The sequence below is a fragment of the Adelges cooleyi genome, unplaced genomic scaffold (assembly GCF_023614345.1).
Source record: "Adelges cooleyi isolate 19-005CV unplaced genomic scaffold, UGA_ACOO_1.1 ACOO_flye_CR_arks_rails_tigmint_CR_PRNA_21, whole genome shotgun sequence".
Taxonomy (NCBI): domain Eukaryota; kingdom Metazoa; phylum Arthropoda; class Insecta; order Hemiptera; family Adelgidae; genus Adelges; species Adelges cooleyi.
In genome coordinates this window covers 10,188,992-10,206,692 of record NW_026095871.1, presented here as the reverse complement: position 1 = coordinate 10,206,692, position 17,701 = coordinate 10,188,992, and the positions used below count along the sequence as shown (strand labels likewise).

The 17,701-nt window shown below is 31.6% G+C and overlaps 1 protein-coding gene across 2 annotated transcripts in view; it reads right to left on the bottom strand.

The window, feature by feature from the left end:
- LOC126834516 (uncharacterized) overlaps positions 1-17,701 on the bottom strand; it is a 60,793-nt gene that overhangs the window by 25,015 nt on the left and 18,077 nt on the right. For both annotated transcript variants that reach the window (XM_050566490.1, XM_050566489.1), the window contains exon 3: positions 1,288-1,411. In XM_050566490.1, the coding sequence (XP_050422447.1) occupies positions 1,288-1,411 (124 nt within the window). The remainder of the gene's footprint in view (positions 1-1,287; positions 1,412-17,701) is intronic.

The following is a 17,701-nucleotide window of genomic DNA, read 5'->3' as shown; positions in this document are numbered from 1 at the left end:
GTTACCCCGTGAGAAATTACTTACCCACTGCCATCACTACCATATAGCCCGCCATCAGGCAGCGGGGCCCTGTCGTTTATTCAGATAATTTTAATTTATGTTTGGCCTCCAACGCAATACCGCCGCCTTTGGAGATGTCAATATTTTATGTTTTTCGAATTCCGGTAAACACAACTCGAAAATGTCATTACCTGCTGGAATTTCAGCGATACCATCAAATATACATATATACTTAAGTGCCAGAGTTCATTTCGATCGCACCAGATTTTAATTTGTGTAATCGTTTTCAATTTATTCGTTATGTTCGAATTGAATAACGTTCCCAATGTTGTTCCTCGAGATAATTATTATTATTATTGCAAAAAAAAATAACCTCGGATAATTTTACAGAATTTAACGATACCCGCAAACAACAAGCGGAAAGTGCAAAATTATTAATTTAAAATCCCTGTTTCTTTTCGAATGTAATGCATTCCTATTCCCATCTATAGAGGGTGAGCTACACGAGTAATTCTGTCCACAGAAAAAAAGTTATTATGCCTACAAACACAAAAAAAAAACACACTATAAAACTAGCTATCGTATCAAAGCTAAAAAATGGTAAAATAGTAATATAATATATTAAAAATGTATTTAAATGCTTCCTCGTCATCGTGTTATTAACAATTAATAAAATCGTGTTCAAAGATTTTAGATAAGTTATATTGATATCATTAACTTTGTAGTCTTAAAGTAATTAAGGTTGAGAAATACAATACAAATGACAAATGATACATTTTTAATTTTTTTGAACGGCATTCATCATTTAAACATCCATTCATATTCTACTCAAAACGTAATACATTCACATTTACCATTTCCTTAAACTAAAAGTAATGCATTCCTTAAAAAAGGTATGCCATTCCAGGAATGCATTTCCTTGCAAAACACTTTTTAAAATACAGCACACAGAAAATTAAAAAACCTTTAAGGTTAGGTGTGTGAATAATATGTGTGTGTGTGACATGAATGGCACATTATACAATTTTTTACAATAAAATATTTATAATCGTTCGATAATGATGTGCAAAATAAGGCTAAAATTGTATTAATTATAATCACATATATATATATTTAAAGTTATATGTATACATAACTTTTAAAAAAATCATTCAACATAAAATTATAATTTTTAATCTTTTTTAATTTTCATATTATAAACTATATCAATCAGCACAGAATTTTACTATTTGTATCATTATACTTTGTTTAGAGTATAAACACTATTATAACACCTAATGTACATACCTCATTTTCGATACAAATGTCGGTGTAAAGTACACATCCGAATCGACACCAATGTCTCTGTATGCTACAACTGAACTCCAATCAGTAGTATATGGAACATATTTACACTGCAGTGATGGTAAACCTGAAATAATAACAATAATACAATTTAATATACGAGTCATAAAAAATGTAAAGTGGTGAAAACCGAACTGGTATGAGTGATTATGACGTATACAATTTTACTGGAGAGATAACTAAAAATTCAATGTGTTCTTTTGGGCGATGTTGGTTATTTGCATTCAATATTTTTGTCCGAGTAAAAAGGCTAAAAAAAAATATACTGATAGAAAATGGTTTTTGTTGACAAATTCTATAAAATGTAAAACTTTAAATTTCACTTGTCCCCTTTAGGAATTCATTGGGTACAAATGCAATAAATGTTTAACTGAATCCGGCACAGTGTTCGCTAACATTACTGAATTGTATATGTTTATTTGTGTACAAGTATTAATTTAAAGCTGCTGACGAATTTTTCGTTTAATGGAGTAGCTTCAGCTTTACCGTATAAATTTAATTCTGCCTTTTTCCAAAAAACTAACAGCTGTATTGGTTTCATATATAACAGTACCAAACGAATACAATGGCTTCGTGCTTTGTCTTTACACCAATTCCGTTGAATTATTCCCGATGGCGCTATTTTTCCATTTCCCCGCCCAAACGTTCAACCTAATCTTTTTCGACAACACGTTTGTCGACCGCAAAAAAAACAAATTGCCTGCCCCCTCGAAATGTCCAAGAATTTATTATCGACTCGACTCTACAATAGCTTGGTTTGGCTATTCCATTTGACAGTTACAATTTTCAAGAAATATACTACGCGGTTCAGACGCTTACAACAATTTATTTATGTTTACCTATTTTAACACATTTCGCGTATTCGACTTCAAACGCTGTCAACTAAGACATTTTTCGTTACCAACAACATGAGATATATATGTATATATTTTTACAGTAAATAAAATAATTACAACTAGGTAAGTACTCGTTTAATGCCTTATGTATGTATCTATTGTGATTCAAGTTAAAAAAAAAAAAATGTTAAGTGCAGTTGGACAATTTGTTTATTTGCTTTTTCGGTTTATCACTTCGAAAGGACTACGTTAAATATAATTTGGCGATTTTTAAACGGCAAAACTATAGTGTAAACTAAAAGAAAGCCTATTGAAATTGCTATACTCTAAGATCTACTTGCTATAGTGCAACATACCGAAGTAATAAACATTTAATATCGTTTTTTTTTGTTTTACGACGGATTTAAAAAAAAAACGCTTTTCCTTGTATTATTGTTTTCGGATAATACTCGTATCGTTGAACATATTGCAGAACTCTTTTTTAGGACTCCGTTGTGTATTATAAACTACTGGGATTTTTTTTTTAACAACAACGTTCAAGAACGCGTTTCGTTCTAAAATATTACTTTAAAAAAACATATACCATATATCTATTTATGTACACACGAGATTACTGTTTTTTCCTCCAACCATAATTTTCATGGTCTCGCAGGATTGGCGTCAATGTTGCTGTTTTTGCCCAAGGTGAATAAATATATATATATAGATAGATAGAGAAAAACTGAACAATCCGATATCCTGACGGTGTTTGCTCAGTCGACGACTTTGGTGGCCCGAAACAAATCCCGGGCACGAAAATCAACTTGGACAGACCTTTATAAACAATTGGGAACAATACCCGGGCCGGTTGAATAGGATTAGTGAACGACGGGGTAGGGACAGATCTGTTTGTTTTCAATCGGCTAGTCAGTACACGCACACTGAACCGGATAAACTTTTTTTTTCACTAATAATCGACATCATGTTTATCGAATCGAAATAACGCAGCAGCAATAGCAATCAGATTTAGAGTTATTAATTTTTGTTCAAATCGTACAGGTACAAGTGTACCAGCTATTTATGTCGCAAGTCGACTGTTATGATATTGTGAATTGTATTATTTTTTTAAGATATTCGAACAAAACCAATCGGTATTTAACATTTGATAACAATGATAAAATATGTATAGGTAGTGTATTTCTTAAAACATTTTTTTTTTTAGACGAGCATAATGATCTTATTTAAGTTTTCAACACTATAACAAGTACAACTTTTTTGTTTTCAGTTTACTATAATGGTTACTGGAAACTTCACGCTACTTTTTAATAAATGTTTTTGGCGTTACGTAAAAAAAGTATCGTTTCACTCGTGGCTGTTGTATACTTAATCACAGTTTCGAACAGGTGTTCGTTAGTTGTTTGCGTTACAGGCTGTAAAAAAAAAAATATATAAAAAAAACATTCGTGTATTATAATTTTTTAAATCATTTTTTATCGTTGTCGCCGTAACATGGAATAATTAATAATAAAAAAAATCGTTTCATTTCATTCGGCCGACAAGCATATTGCATTGGTATTTTTTTAGTAACAGTCATTAGTGTTGAACAAGTAACAATAGTTAACCATACCTAATAATAATATGTTACCTATTATATCGAATTACCAATGAATTAATAACTGACTAATGTATTTAGGAATATTATAAAATGAGTAAACTTTGGTTAATAAGTTATATTATATTTCTCAATTTCTAATTGAGAGTGTGATACTTAAAGTAATACTTCAAAAGTTTAAAAATATATTATATACACAATATTGCAAATTATTTCTACTCGAAGTCGCATCGGTGCTAAAACACGAATGCTCCTGTTTTATCTTCAACACGGAAGTGAGACGGTATTTTACTGAAACGATTGTTCTCAAAATCAAACTGTGGTCAAAACGAACCAACAATCGATCGTTTTAGTAGACAATAATTATCAATTTATATAGATATTCAACAGTAAACACAATACACATTTGTATAATTTCATTTTGTTTTAAATAAAACTGATAAGGAGTGTCGTTTTACTTCTGTATCGGAACTCTTCGATGTATTGCGGTAGATATTATTTGCCGTCACTTTTTTTTACTAATTTCCGTCCAAAAAAAATTGATAACGCCAAAAAAGACATCATTGAACCAACCACAGTCAATAAATAAGTGCTCAGAGATAGCCGTATCATACGAATCAAATAAATTGAATAAAACAATGATGCGATTTAAAAAAAAAATTACATTATATTTATTAAATTTCGCGTCTGGTCTTCAAATAAACAAAAATAATCGGTTTTATGTAAAATACATAAAACAATAATAATACAAATGTAATTTTACCTTTTCTCAACCTAATTGTTTTTTATATAAAACATATAAACAAAGACAAATTACTTGAATTACTTGAAAGTAGTAACCGACGATAAGTAGTTCTAATTATTGTATATCTATAATAATACTCTTACACATTCTTATTCCTGAACAACTAGGTATTAGGGGAACTCTCCTCAAATAGCTATTTAAAAGTTTTGCAGAAAATTGTTTAAGATAAAATTATTTTAGTTTAGTAATAAGCTTAAACGAGAGATAATAATAACAAAAAAATACCAAAATTCTCGACTCCAGTTATCCTGTTGTTTAAGTACGAAATTAACATTTAACAAAAGAGATAACTTCACGGGAAAACTGTTTTAACAACTTCGGCGAAAGGCATTTGAAAAAACAGCCATCGTTTAATTAAATTCGCCAATTATTTTACTAGTTCTAGAACGATATTCGCTAAAAGCTATTTAATTCAAATGCGGCTTAATTATCGTAGTTTATGCCGTAGATGTTAGCCCAACCGAATAATAACAATTAAAGCCGCGATGATACAGTTTAAAGGCCTATAAAAAACACACAACTGTTTTAATTTGCAAATTTGGGACATAAAAAATTCCGCATTTGGGTAAAAACTCGTTTTCGACAAAACCCGCACAATAATATTATAAATATGACATCATATTATGTATATAATTTATCATAATATAAAGTTATAGCATATTTGTAGACTCAATACAAATTAGAAAAAACTATAATTCGTTAAATGTATTTAATTTAAGTAAGAATTGTTTTTTTTTTCAAATATTAATTACAAAAAAATGTCCATCTATTTATGACAACTTTTAAGATTATCGCTTATTGTTGAGCCTGTTCAGATGAAATACATTTCTGCTGGTAGACGATTTAATAACTCTTACATGATGTATACCTTAGTATTATTATCCATGGTTGTGAGATATACTCCATTAATACTAGTAAATTAACGTTTGATAGTTGTATATTATATATTATATTGTGCTGTGCTCGGAGGGATTTCACTGTGTGAACAGCAGATTACACAAAACACTTATGACACTGGCACTCGCTGTGATATATTTACACAATACTAATATAATTCTGGCGTTAACCTTAACTTAAGCTCCGTGAACCCGACGACATTCGGTGTTCATCGCATTGTTGGAATAACATAATAATAACACTTGAGTCGTTACCGTAAACTTAATGCACTCAAACAACGCCATCGATGGAAAATAATTTAGACAAATCATACCTTTTATGTCTATCGTAGAAAAAACATTATTTTCCTAAGCGACTGATTATTGATACTATAAAAAACCGCTATAAATTTAATTTATTAACTATCAAGTATTTTTTCAACTATCATGAACTATCATAACTAGCGTGAAAACGTATATTTTTCTAATCCGGCTAATTGGTAGTTATTATAAATTTACTTCTCAAAAACTAAACTTTTAAAAGGTAATAAGTTTTAACTCTTTCCTTTTACTGTGGCTACCCCGATTTTTCTTATGGACGAAGTGATGTAACTCTAAATGTTTAAAATATACATATTTTTGCACAATGCGGAGTCACATATCTTTCATTTTTTTTTAAAAAGAAGCAACTTAAAAAATAGAAACACCGAATAAATACTGGTATTTGTTTTCCTACACATTAATTTACAAAAAGCTCGTTATTTAAAAATTCAATTACAAGGAGATAATTCACGTTTACAATGAACGGCACATTTTAATATTTTACAAATTACATTAATATCTAAGGTCTAAGCATTCTTGCTATACAGTATGATGCGCAATCATTCAGAATAAATACGGATTTCGTGAAATACTGCAACATTGTTTCGTTTCGTACACACGTTAATCCGCTTATGTTCACAGACTTCACAGACTATAGACTCAGACTTCAACGCGTGTGCGTTTATTTTGTAAATTTTAATCAATAAAACTCGTACTCGCGCTTACGTTGGAGTCGTCGAAAACGGATGGAATGTAGACGGAATTATAATTTTTTTTTTTTTTATCACGATGATGATGATGATGGATGGATGAAAGAAAGTAAGCGAATGAGACTGCGGTCGGTTCGATGTGTATGTATATGTGACGGATTTGTCTACGTTCGTTTTGACAGCGACTGATACGACCGAAAAGATTAGCTGGTCTGGTTTTCATTTAAGTATTTTTAATGAGACACGGCAATGAAAACGGGGGAGGGCGGGGGATCCTGCTCTGGCTGCACAGTGGATTTCCTCTACGGGGCGACGCCCGAGCATTATGCTTTTCATTAAAACCTCGGTGCCAAAATGAAAGCTTCCGGGCCGCTAAGGATTAAGCCTTCACATAAACAAGGTCCGACACACGAAAAATTACTCGACCTCGGAATGACCGAAAATATTAAATTTATCAATGCCTACGGACAGATGGAATCTCGCCATTGTGTGTGTGCGCTCGGATTAAACGGCATCTCGCATAGATGTAGTCGTCGCATTTATTTTATAATTCCCACCACGGTCGACCGTTAGGTACGCACCAACGACGAAAACTTCTTTAGGCTCTTTGTTTTCAATTTCACTTGGGTTGGTAATCATCACTGTCGTCGGCGCACGTAAGTACATTCAGTGGCTACGATAAGCTTCGAATAACCTAAAGTAGATTAAATTACATTTTACAAACACAACAATCTATTGCGGGTATGTTTTACTGTGCACAATAAGTAAATTTGTTGAATTATGTACATGACTTGAATGGCGGAGGGGGGAAGACATCTATCGATGCCATCCGACAACAAGTTAAACTAGTCGTTTGTTGGTTTGGAGTATTTTCAGATAAGAGGTATCTTGACCAGTTACGTTTTCATCTACGAATAGGATTTTCAGGAAGCGTGAGTGTGAGAAAGTGGGAGAGAGACTTATTAAAGGGTTGGAATGGTTGTGGGGTTTTAGATGGAATCGTAGATAAAAGTTGGTTGCTAGTTGGTTCAGTGTGGGGATTCCCAGGTCTTCTTGCAGGTTGGCGTTTGAAACGTACCAGGAAGCACCTGTAATCACATGAACACTAATAGATTGAAATGTTTGAATAGTCCTTGTGTTGGAAGACTTAGCGGTCCCCTAAATTTGTATGGCATAAAGCCATACAGGTCTGAGTAAGGTTTTATATATTATACATCTATTGTGAAGAGATAGGTAGCAGGTGGAGTCTGTGATTGACAATGTTCCTTTTCTCATTGAGGTGTGGTTTCCAAGTTAGTCGTTTATCAAAAGTCAGCCCCAGGTATTTGGCTTGGGACGACGTAGCTATGACTTGGCGGACTTGTTACATAACATTTGATTTCGTATGGATTTTATTTTTGAGAATAAAATCTAGAGATGTTTGGTTTTTTTTTAAATATGTTTAACTGACAATAATTACAATTGTTGTAAATTGAATGTAATTTGAGGTAAAATAAGCGATTTTGGTGTTGTTCCAATTGATCAGGTGAAGTTAGGTCTTTTTATAAAAGTTGTGTGTAAACAACATTATTTTATATTCTCAAAATGGATTCACTATAAAAATAACTAATTTATGCTGGGCTACCCGTTTTGGATTATCACTTCAATAAAATGCATTCATTAAATTATGTAGGTATCCATCTTAAAGATTAAACTACGCTTCTTATGTTTGTATTTGTTAATTATATGCGTGATCACAGAAAATGGATGTATGGCCATACGTTTGCTCTTAAAGTCTTTGTAAGCCAAAATTTTCATCGTTGACTTATGTTCATCACTAACAGCGATGGTAAGGAGTATTTAATACGCATAGTCACGGCTCATCCGCCCCATCCCCGAAACAGCGTGCGTTCTTTATTAATTATATTCCATGCACGCTTTTAGTTAACCGCCTTTCATTTATTCCCTGAGGAATAGTCTATAACGACGGAAATTCAACGAAATGCAAAACACAGTGGCATCCTGGAATTCGTATACACATTTGCTTGGATTAGGATAAACTCGAAAAGTCCAAATTCGATATAGACCTTGTTTATAATTTAACCAATGTCTATGCTTAGAATTCCTTGATTACAAAGTCGGCAGTTGAGCACCTGATAGTTTCAAAATACACTACAACACACTTCAAAAGGTAACACAATACCAGAAACGCGCGCTTTGTCCGCCAGTTGTGTGTATACTAAAATGTTGATCAGTGTTATGCAAATATTATAAGGACCGGACCATAACGTATTTGTACCGCAACTAAAATAATGTTTTACATTTTAACCGAGTTTATAATAGAAGGTTAAACGAGTGCTTATAAGTTACAGAAGGGTCGGGAAAATACACCGTATAGTATAGGTTTATAAAGGTTCACTTTTAACCCTTTCATCAAACTGTTTCAAATAAATAACATAATAATGAGGATAACTCGTTTTGTACAAAAATTATAATGTAAATGCAAAATTGATTTTTATCGTCAGTTTAAAATATTGAACACGTCCACCTGGACACCGGTCGCCCAACCTAATGTCAAACAGCCCCCCAGTCGAACTGTATTGTTCTATTGATTAAATTATTTGGGAGAGTACACAAGCCCATTTCTTCCGTTAAAACGCTTAAAAGATTTATTATACATTATGCATGGAAACAGGAGTTCACTGTGGCGTACACAAATCTGAAATCCCTGTCTTGTTATTGTTATTCTGACGGTTTCTTAGACGTAATGGACTTCTTTATAAAAAAAAAATTGTTTTTTAAGTTTCCCATAAGATAATTCCTGTTCTATCCCACTAGATTTATCCCAGTATATCAGATATTTTATAAGTCTTAACAATACTCTCGAGAATTTCAGTTAGGTATTACTTACTGATACAGTTAGTAATAGTGATTACATAACTTATGACCATTAGTTTATAATTAAAATGATCTACTAACTCTAAAGCAAAATGGTTTTTCTTTTAAAAACTTATTTAGTTTTAACACATGTGTTTCTTGAATTCCTTTTATAACTTCTAATTTTTTATTTAATTGTGTATATTATTGATTATTTTCTTACTGATATATTTAATTCCCTCGTTAAGGTAAATTAAAATAAATTTCTCTACTGCAACACTAGATAATAAAAAAATGTACACCATCTAAACTCAATAGGCTTCATAATACAGTACATTTCAACTAATATTATTTTATAAATAGTATGAAGTAATAACGACAAGAGTTAAGCTCCAATATTTCATTTAGTGAATATTTTCTTAGTAAAAAATATGAATACTGTATGACAGCAAGGTGTATCGTTTTCATAATACAAATTTTAAAATACATTTAAATAGATAAAATACCAATATTTTTATTCCAGTATATTTCAATGAATGAGTTGTATTTTTAAAAGTCCCTTATATTATAATACGACAATTAGGAATATTAAAGAAAGCAAAAACTAAATAATACTGACATTTCACATTAGCCAATAAAATTTGCCATTATTTTGCCTTTATCAGCTTAATTTAACCAATCGCGCGAAATAATTTTTTTTTTAATATAACTAATAAACTTAATAAACAAAATATAAATATATTAATAGTACAGACAAATAAAAACATTTTTAACCTGATCGAATCTTTTATTTTCTAGGAAAACGAGAAAGGATTAAAGTAGTCAATCTTACTTCTGTGGGTTAAGGCTAAGGAGAATACAAAAATTCTTCAAGTGCAACTTAAACTTGAACACGATACTTATTATAGATTAATGCTTACAGAAAAAATACACATATATACCTATATATAATATATATGTATGATTAAAATAATAAACTGTGTGAAATATTAATGTTCAATAATACAACAATTATGTTACTCATATACATTCATTACGTTAATTTGTATTTTATTTATTTTAATATGTTTGACTATGACCATCCGGACGCTATAAATTTAAATAATATGTGACCAAATTATACTATATTACAGTTTTAATACTGGAACGTTAAAAAGCAACTTCCAGCAGAGCAGATATTATTACTTTTTACGAGAATTTGCGTTGAATTTTCAAAAAAATATACAAACCATCTATAGTTCCCTTAAAACTCTTAAAGTTATTAAACGCATGAAAAAAACAAAATTAACCGTTTAATCAGTCCTTCGGCCTTGAGACGTGTATTAAATAAAATGCTAAACTTAGGGAAGAAAGTTTTCTATGCCAAAAATGTACTAATCACAATCCGCCGGGGAGTCGTTTTCGAATATTCACATTGCACAAATTGACTTTCGTGGAGAGCGTTTCACACTCGTTTACCACAGATGATGCGACTGAGATAAATCGATGAACGCACGCTGAATGTGTATTCATCGAGCTTAACGACATACAAATCAGTTATCAGTATCATACAATTTGTTGTTTACACAATTCACCGTATTTTGTTGTGTAGCAATTTTGAATCTAAATCCAGGTCATTGATTAACTTTTATTATAATAGTTATAAATACAGAGTGTTTCAGTATGAAAGGTAAGTAATAAGCGATTAGATACTTAGGGCTTTCATAATAAAATCTATTTAGTGACGACATTTGGGGGAAGGCAGGGAGGGCAAATTATTGACACCGAGCCCAGATTCGGGCTAGTAATAAGCTGCTGACATGATTCGTGCTAATCGTATAAATTATTATAGGCTAGCCTATTAAAATACAATTTAAAACACATTATGATGACTTCTCAATGCTTTTATCAATTGTATTTTTACTATCTACAGTTCTACAGACTGAGATGGTTTGAGCATGCACGAGGAGAGAGGAATCGGAAGCAATTTTTACTGTTGTTTGCTCTACTCGTTAAAATACTTTTCTCAACCTTCGCCTATCCATTATTAGATTTTAAACGGCTGTCATTAAATTTTGCGTTGTCTATTTGGTTGAGATATTGTTCCAACAGGAAGGTTTGCCGTTCAAGAAGATTTGAAATTGGGTTACCAGAAATTTTAATTGATTCAGCAGCAAACTCATTAAAAACAAATTTTTAACGAGCAGGGCAAAGAAATGTCGCACGCTCAACAACTTTTAGAACTTAAGGCGATAACTGTTTTTTTTAAGTAAACCATTTTAAATATTCTCCAGTGTTGACTGGAAATACAGTCGACTGGTTTAAAAATAACGCCAACGCCTCAGTTAAAAGTTCATAACAAATAGCTTATAGTAGTATTTCTATTGAAAGTTCATATGTAGTTTGGACAACTCATGTGTTTGTAAAAACGCTATTTTATTATATAAAATTTCGTCAATAATCACAGCTGCGGTTTATACGGTAGTTTCGCGTACAGGGTTTGATTTATGTTCTCGTTATTAGCCAGTTTAAGAATTTTGTTTTACTACAGGCGGAGTAATATCGTTGAAACGGTCGCCATTCAATTAGGGAAGTTTGACAGGGTTTTTTTTTATAACACAATAAAAATATATCGGTTATATTATCCAAGGGTCGGCCGTCCAGTCTTTATTGTCCACTTGCAGCTAGCTGCGACTGATTAAACGTTACTAGTAATATCCGACCTTCTGGCCTTTTTTTTTTTTATGACCTCAAAACAATTCATCATGACTTCGAAAGTATGTTATTCGCTGTATGATATGATTAAACGGCCACTAGTGGGATTTGTATTGCATAACTTTTTTTTTTTTAATTGTTACGCTTCACATTGCTCTTTTTGTTGTTATTTATTAATTTTTTTGCCGAGGACCCAAAATAGCAGGCTGTTACTATACATATGTATAAAATGGTCGTTTGGTTACGACAGTTCAGAAAGCCAAACGTCTCTTCTTTGGTACAGCAATTCATATAAATCAAAACTAAAAAAAAATGATATACAGCGTACGCTTCAAATGCAGCATTCGGCTGGAAATCACCATGCATTGTTGAAGTCAGTTTACGCGAGATTTTCAAACGGCAATCTTTGACTTAAACTGTTACGACGGCTTGTCTAATAATAATTATACGATTTACATCACACTTAATGGAAATTACTCTACGTGTCAATATTACTTTATACCCGGCTTCGAGTTTAAAATTAGATGAACCATTATGAATATTAAACAATAAAGTTGTATGGTATGTACACGGAAGGCGTCGGTGTAGGCAGAAAACGGGAGACTGAAAAAGTTAAACAATAAATAAAACTAAACGACACAGGTTATTACACCGGGTTTTTACTGTATGCGTTTCTAAATTGAATTAAGAAAGATGCGGCTTGGCCCGTAGGTAGTCGATTGGCAAAATTACTTCATTTACAAAACTATAGAACTTGTTACTTTTCTATTATTTAATTGAACGCTACGACTATATTTTGTGTGTAACGAACATCTCAGAAACATGAAAGTAGTTTCAAGTTTGGCGTGTTTTTTTTTTACGACGTTCGGAACTTTATATTATTGTCTTGTCTTAAGTCTTTATTCGTGTTGTATTCATGCATAATATGATAACGACGTACGATTATAGTTTATACTTGTTATGACGAACATCAGCGTATTTCATATACCTGGTTTTTATGTTTCAGAAAGCGGTTTTCGGATTCAAACTCAACTCAATGTATTAGTTTAATAGTTTGTTAATTTATTATATGCACGCTACAATTATTATAATAATATGCAGATTGAACACACGAACTCATATACCCGCCAATAACAATATCCAAAACGGTTGGGAGTCAATTTTTTTTTATTAGTTTTTTGTTGCACAACTTTCTTGAGGAGTTCGTACGCTACGGCGTACAAAGCAGGTTTTTTTGCAAGTCGGCAAAATATATAGGTACTTAGTATAATTTGGAACGAAACTCGAAATGGCACATCGTACGATCACAAAACCTTTTTTTCTAATAAAAACAGATCCGACTGATTCGCGCGACTTTATCGTCCTAACAAAAACGTTGAACATCAACACAGGTGTTCGACCAAGACGTTTCTATGTAAATCAAACTTTAAGTATCATTACCATTCACCACCACTCGCATAAAGTGTGTCGGCTTCGCCTCTATTGTAGCAGTGAAATGCGATAACTTCGAGTATTTCTCATTTTATGAGAATTGCTCGCATAAAATGTTCCATGTTGTCGTCTGCCAACGAATAAACTCAACGGAAACGGATTAAAAAAAAAAAATCAGAATACTGCAATCAATCCCGTCGTTTTACGACCATGAATACATTTTGTTTTCGAAACAGTCACTTAAGGTTGTACTCGGGGCCCGAGACAATATAACGAACTTATGGAGAGTTTGACAGTGTGTTACAGCCGTCGACGTGTGTCTACGTTCAACAGCGTCACTCGGCGAAGAAGACCGTGACATAATTGCATTTGTTCGAGCATCAGCATCTCCGTTGGAAAATTCTCCTCTATATACTCCATCCCCCCCCCCTTGCAGCTCTTATCCGGCATTAGGATGCATGGAAGATTTGATGCATTTTCTAGAACTTTTCAGCGGAAAGAGCACTTAGACGAAATGGTCGTTTTGCCGGTCCCGGCTCATTAGTTTACCCACATCATACGCCCAATTATGCCACGTAAAAAGGTCGTTCGATGACTTTACAAACTGTTTAAAAGCCCACAGTTTTCTGGTAGCGCCTAGTTAATAAACATTCTCCATAATATTGTCACACGTGTAATTATTGTTTTCGCTTCTAACTTCAACTCGTCGAGTTCCTAACATTTACAAACAGCTGTCTCTCGATAAAATAAAACGCATTTACATATTACACGAATATTTCTTATTTGGAAACCGAAACATTTCACTATCGACAGCGAGTAAATTAAAATAAATCAAAATTATTTATCGTACACATAGTTGTAAAGTAATAAAATTATATAGTCAACTTAAATTGTTCACTTTTTTAATTCAATAAAATATTTTTTTGAAATATATTATGCGTTTTTTTCTCCCAAATAACTGTTTGGTGATTACTGGCAGGTACGGCGATAAAAAAATGTACAGAATGCAGCATATTTCGGGGATAAATTATTTGTAAATATAATTATCAAACACGGTCACATCACTGACACGTAGTAAAATAAATGATGAATATTAAACGATCCTCCGTTTCTGGTATTTAAATTTAATGCACAAAGAGTTGACCGACTGTTCAAAATTCTTTGTATAAGCGTTTTTTTTTTCTATTTTCCTCACCACCGTAATAAATCCAAAACGTCAACCCGGTTTCCCTGTCTCCTGAACTTTCCTTTTCCTCTGAAATAAAAATACTCGCTAGACTTTCATTATTATATCAGGCGTGTGGACCCTTTAAAAGCACCCCCTAACGCATATTAATTGCGGTAATGTTTTCAACGCGCACGACCATTATAGAAAACCGGAAGAGCCTTGACCATAACACTTGAAAAATGTAGGTATTAAAAAAACAACCGGCTTGTTTTAAACGCATGTATAATTTTTTCGTACATCGTGTGTAAAATAGAGATATACAAAATGGAAACCTCATGTGCCGGGAAGCACTCTTTTGTTGTTTCATTGTATTTTGTTCTCTTTTTCCCGAATCCAAAAAGTAAAAAAAAAATTAATATTTTAGGTATGCTCTTAGAAAAATATAATCCGATATGATATAGTGTAAAAGATTGCTCTGTGGCATCTTTTACATTATATCATATCGGATTATATTTTCTTAAGAGCATACCTAAAATATTTAAAAAATTTATTTTTTAGATTCAAGAAAAAAAACAAAATACAATGAAACAACAAAAATGCTTTGTGTGCGATATAACTATATTTACTTTATTACATAAATTAGTGTAATATATTATCAACCGAAAGTAGGTGTATCACAAAATTAATTCATAACCCGTTTGTGCTGGTATATTGTTTTTTATTATTATTATTTTTTTTTTATTGTTCATCTGAGCTTTGCCGAAACGGCAAATGTGCGTTCTCCGTTTATTGCATTTGAAGCGCAGGTAAATTCAATTTGGATCCATGTTTGTCAACGACGCTCAAGAAACGAAAAAGAAAATAATATTGCACTTAAAGTAGGGAACATTTTCTATAAAACACGCTTTTAACGCGCGCTCGTGATAGCCGGCGAATCGATTTCGCTAAAAACCCATTTACCGATGGGCGATGGGCTAAAATAAAACGTATATATATATATATATATATGTACATAAAAAAATCTCACTAAATTGAGTGACGAAAAACAATCGTTTTTTTTTTTTACCCTTAGCTGTACTCCGGAGATGAAACTTTTCGCCATTATTACTATCAAGTGGATGTTAAAAGACAAAATCCTTTTTTTTTTTGAGATCCAGTGGAGAATCAGTTTACCTTTACAGCTTTTCGGCTCATTGTATTTTTTTTTTTTTTTAACGAAGACAACGACCACCACGATGATGATAGTAGCAACTAAGTACAAGCAAGTAAAGGGCGAAAAAATAATAAATTTAGTAGACTTCTTAGACAGTAGGTAATATCGGATATCGCTCGGTTTTCGATTTTCGGATAAGTGCTTTCGGGCCAAATATTACAATAACTATATGCATACTTGTTATTACAACGTTGTTTTTTTACATACAAACACCGTTGTTTATTTTACCATAAACTTTACAAAGATTAGCCGGTGTTCTTTTTATTCAAATAGCTACTTAAAATAAACCGTTCAGTTATAATATAAAGGTTTTTAATTTTAATAAACAATAAACGATAAAACCCGTTACCATACTAAATAACAAAACACTTTATTTTTTATTACTTTTTTAACTATGTTTTATCTCTAAAGAAAACGTTATTTTATTTTTATAAAAATATAAACTAGATTTGTTTTTAAGGAAAATGAAGCGTATGCATTGAAAGTACTAATGGCAGCTACTAATCTTGGACAGTACTAAGACAGTACTAATCTACTGACAGCACCCTATCCTAAATACTGCTGAATTGATAAATAGAGAAAACATAAAATTCAAAAGTTCTTTATTTCAAAATAATAATAATTTCATATAATAGGCTATAGTATAAATAGCATTATAAAGTTTGTCATACGTGTTAAACATTTTTAAAAAAACTTTATTGACTTGTGATTTATTTTTAATTTTGCTCTACACAAATTATAATATACTAAACATTCTACGATTTCTTAAAAAAAATATAAAATATAAAATCTTTCACCTCGGTGCTAATTAATTAACACAATCTTTTCTTTTTATATTTTTATTTTTAACCTAACACTTAAAATATAGAATTGAGATAATATTTCGTTGATTATTTCATAATAATATAATACGTCGTGTATTTAAAACAGGTAAGTTTCTTGCGTGGGCTCAAATAAGTGTTTCTGAATTAATGGTCTAAGCAAAGACATCAAAATCTAAAAGTAGTCTTAGACCGTCTAGAAAACTCAATAACATCACTTACGTTATCGGTCGATATGAATTCTCGTTGGTCTGAAAGATCTTAAACTGTTAAAAGTCAGGATTACAATAGAATATTTTTCATTTCTTTTATTTTTTTTTTCAACTATTTTGAGCGGCCGCCTTGTAAAATAATTTTAATTAAAAACAATATACCTTTTTAAAAAATACTGCCAAAGAATGTTGTCTGGTAGTTTTATTATATTTTTATCTGCATACATTTTTTCTCGTTTAAACTTTAAAATTTTTTTTTTTTACTCAAAAGGTAATATTTAAAAATACTGTTCATCGTGTTTATCTACGCTTTTTTTCTTATTGTAATAATCGAATTAAATTATTAGATTGTAATTTGAATTTCGCAGTTTTTAATTACACTAGGTACTCTTAAAAACAATATTCAAAATCGTTTATAAGACGTTCTATTAATATAAAAATATTACATAAATTCTCGTACCATAGGTACATTATACCATAGGTATTAAATGGTAAAATGTCTTCTTATTGTTCGCCTGATCTCATACCACCAAATCTCTATCTCTATCCGTCACTATATTTTCTGTATTCACTTCACACGTCTTCATATCTTTATTTATCACATCCACTCACTTCTTTTTCCATCTACCTCTACCGTAATCTCTTTAACTTGTTTTACTATTTCACATTCCTGCCTTTTTCCAACATGTCCAAATTATCACAATCTGATTTCTCTAACTGGGCGCAAACTCAAACTCCCCTTTTATTATAATACTTCTTTAAATGTAAATAATACTATTGTAGATTGATATTTTTCAGTAATTATTTCATTATTATGGCAACAA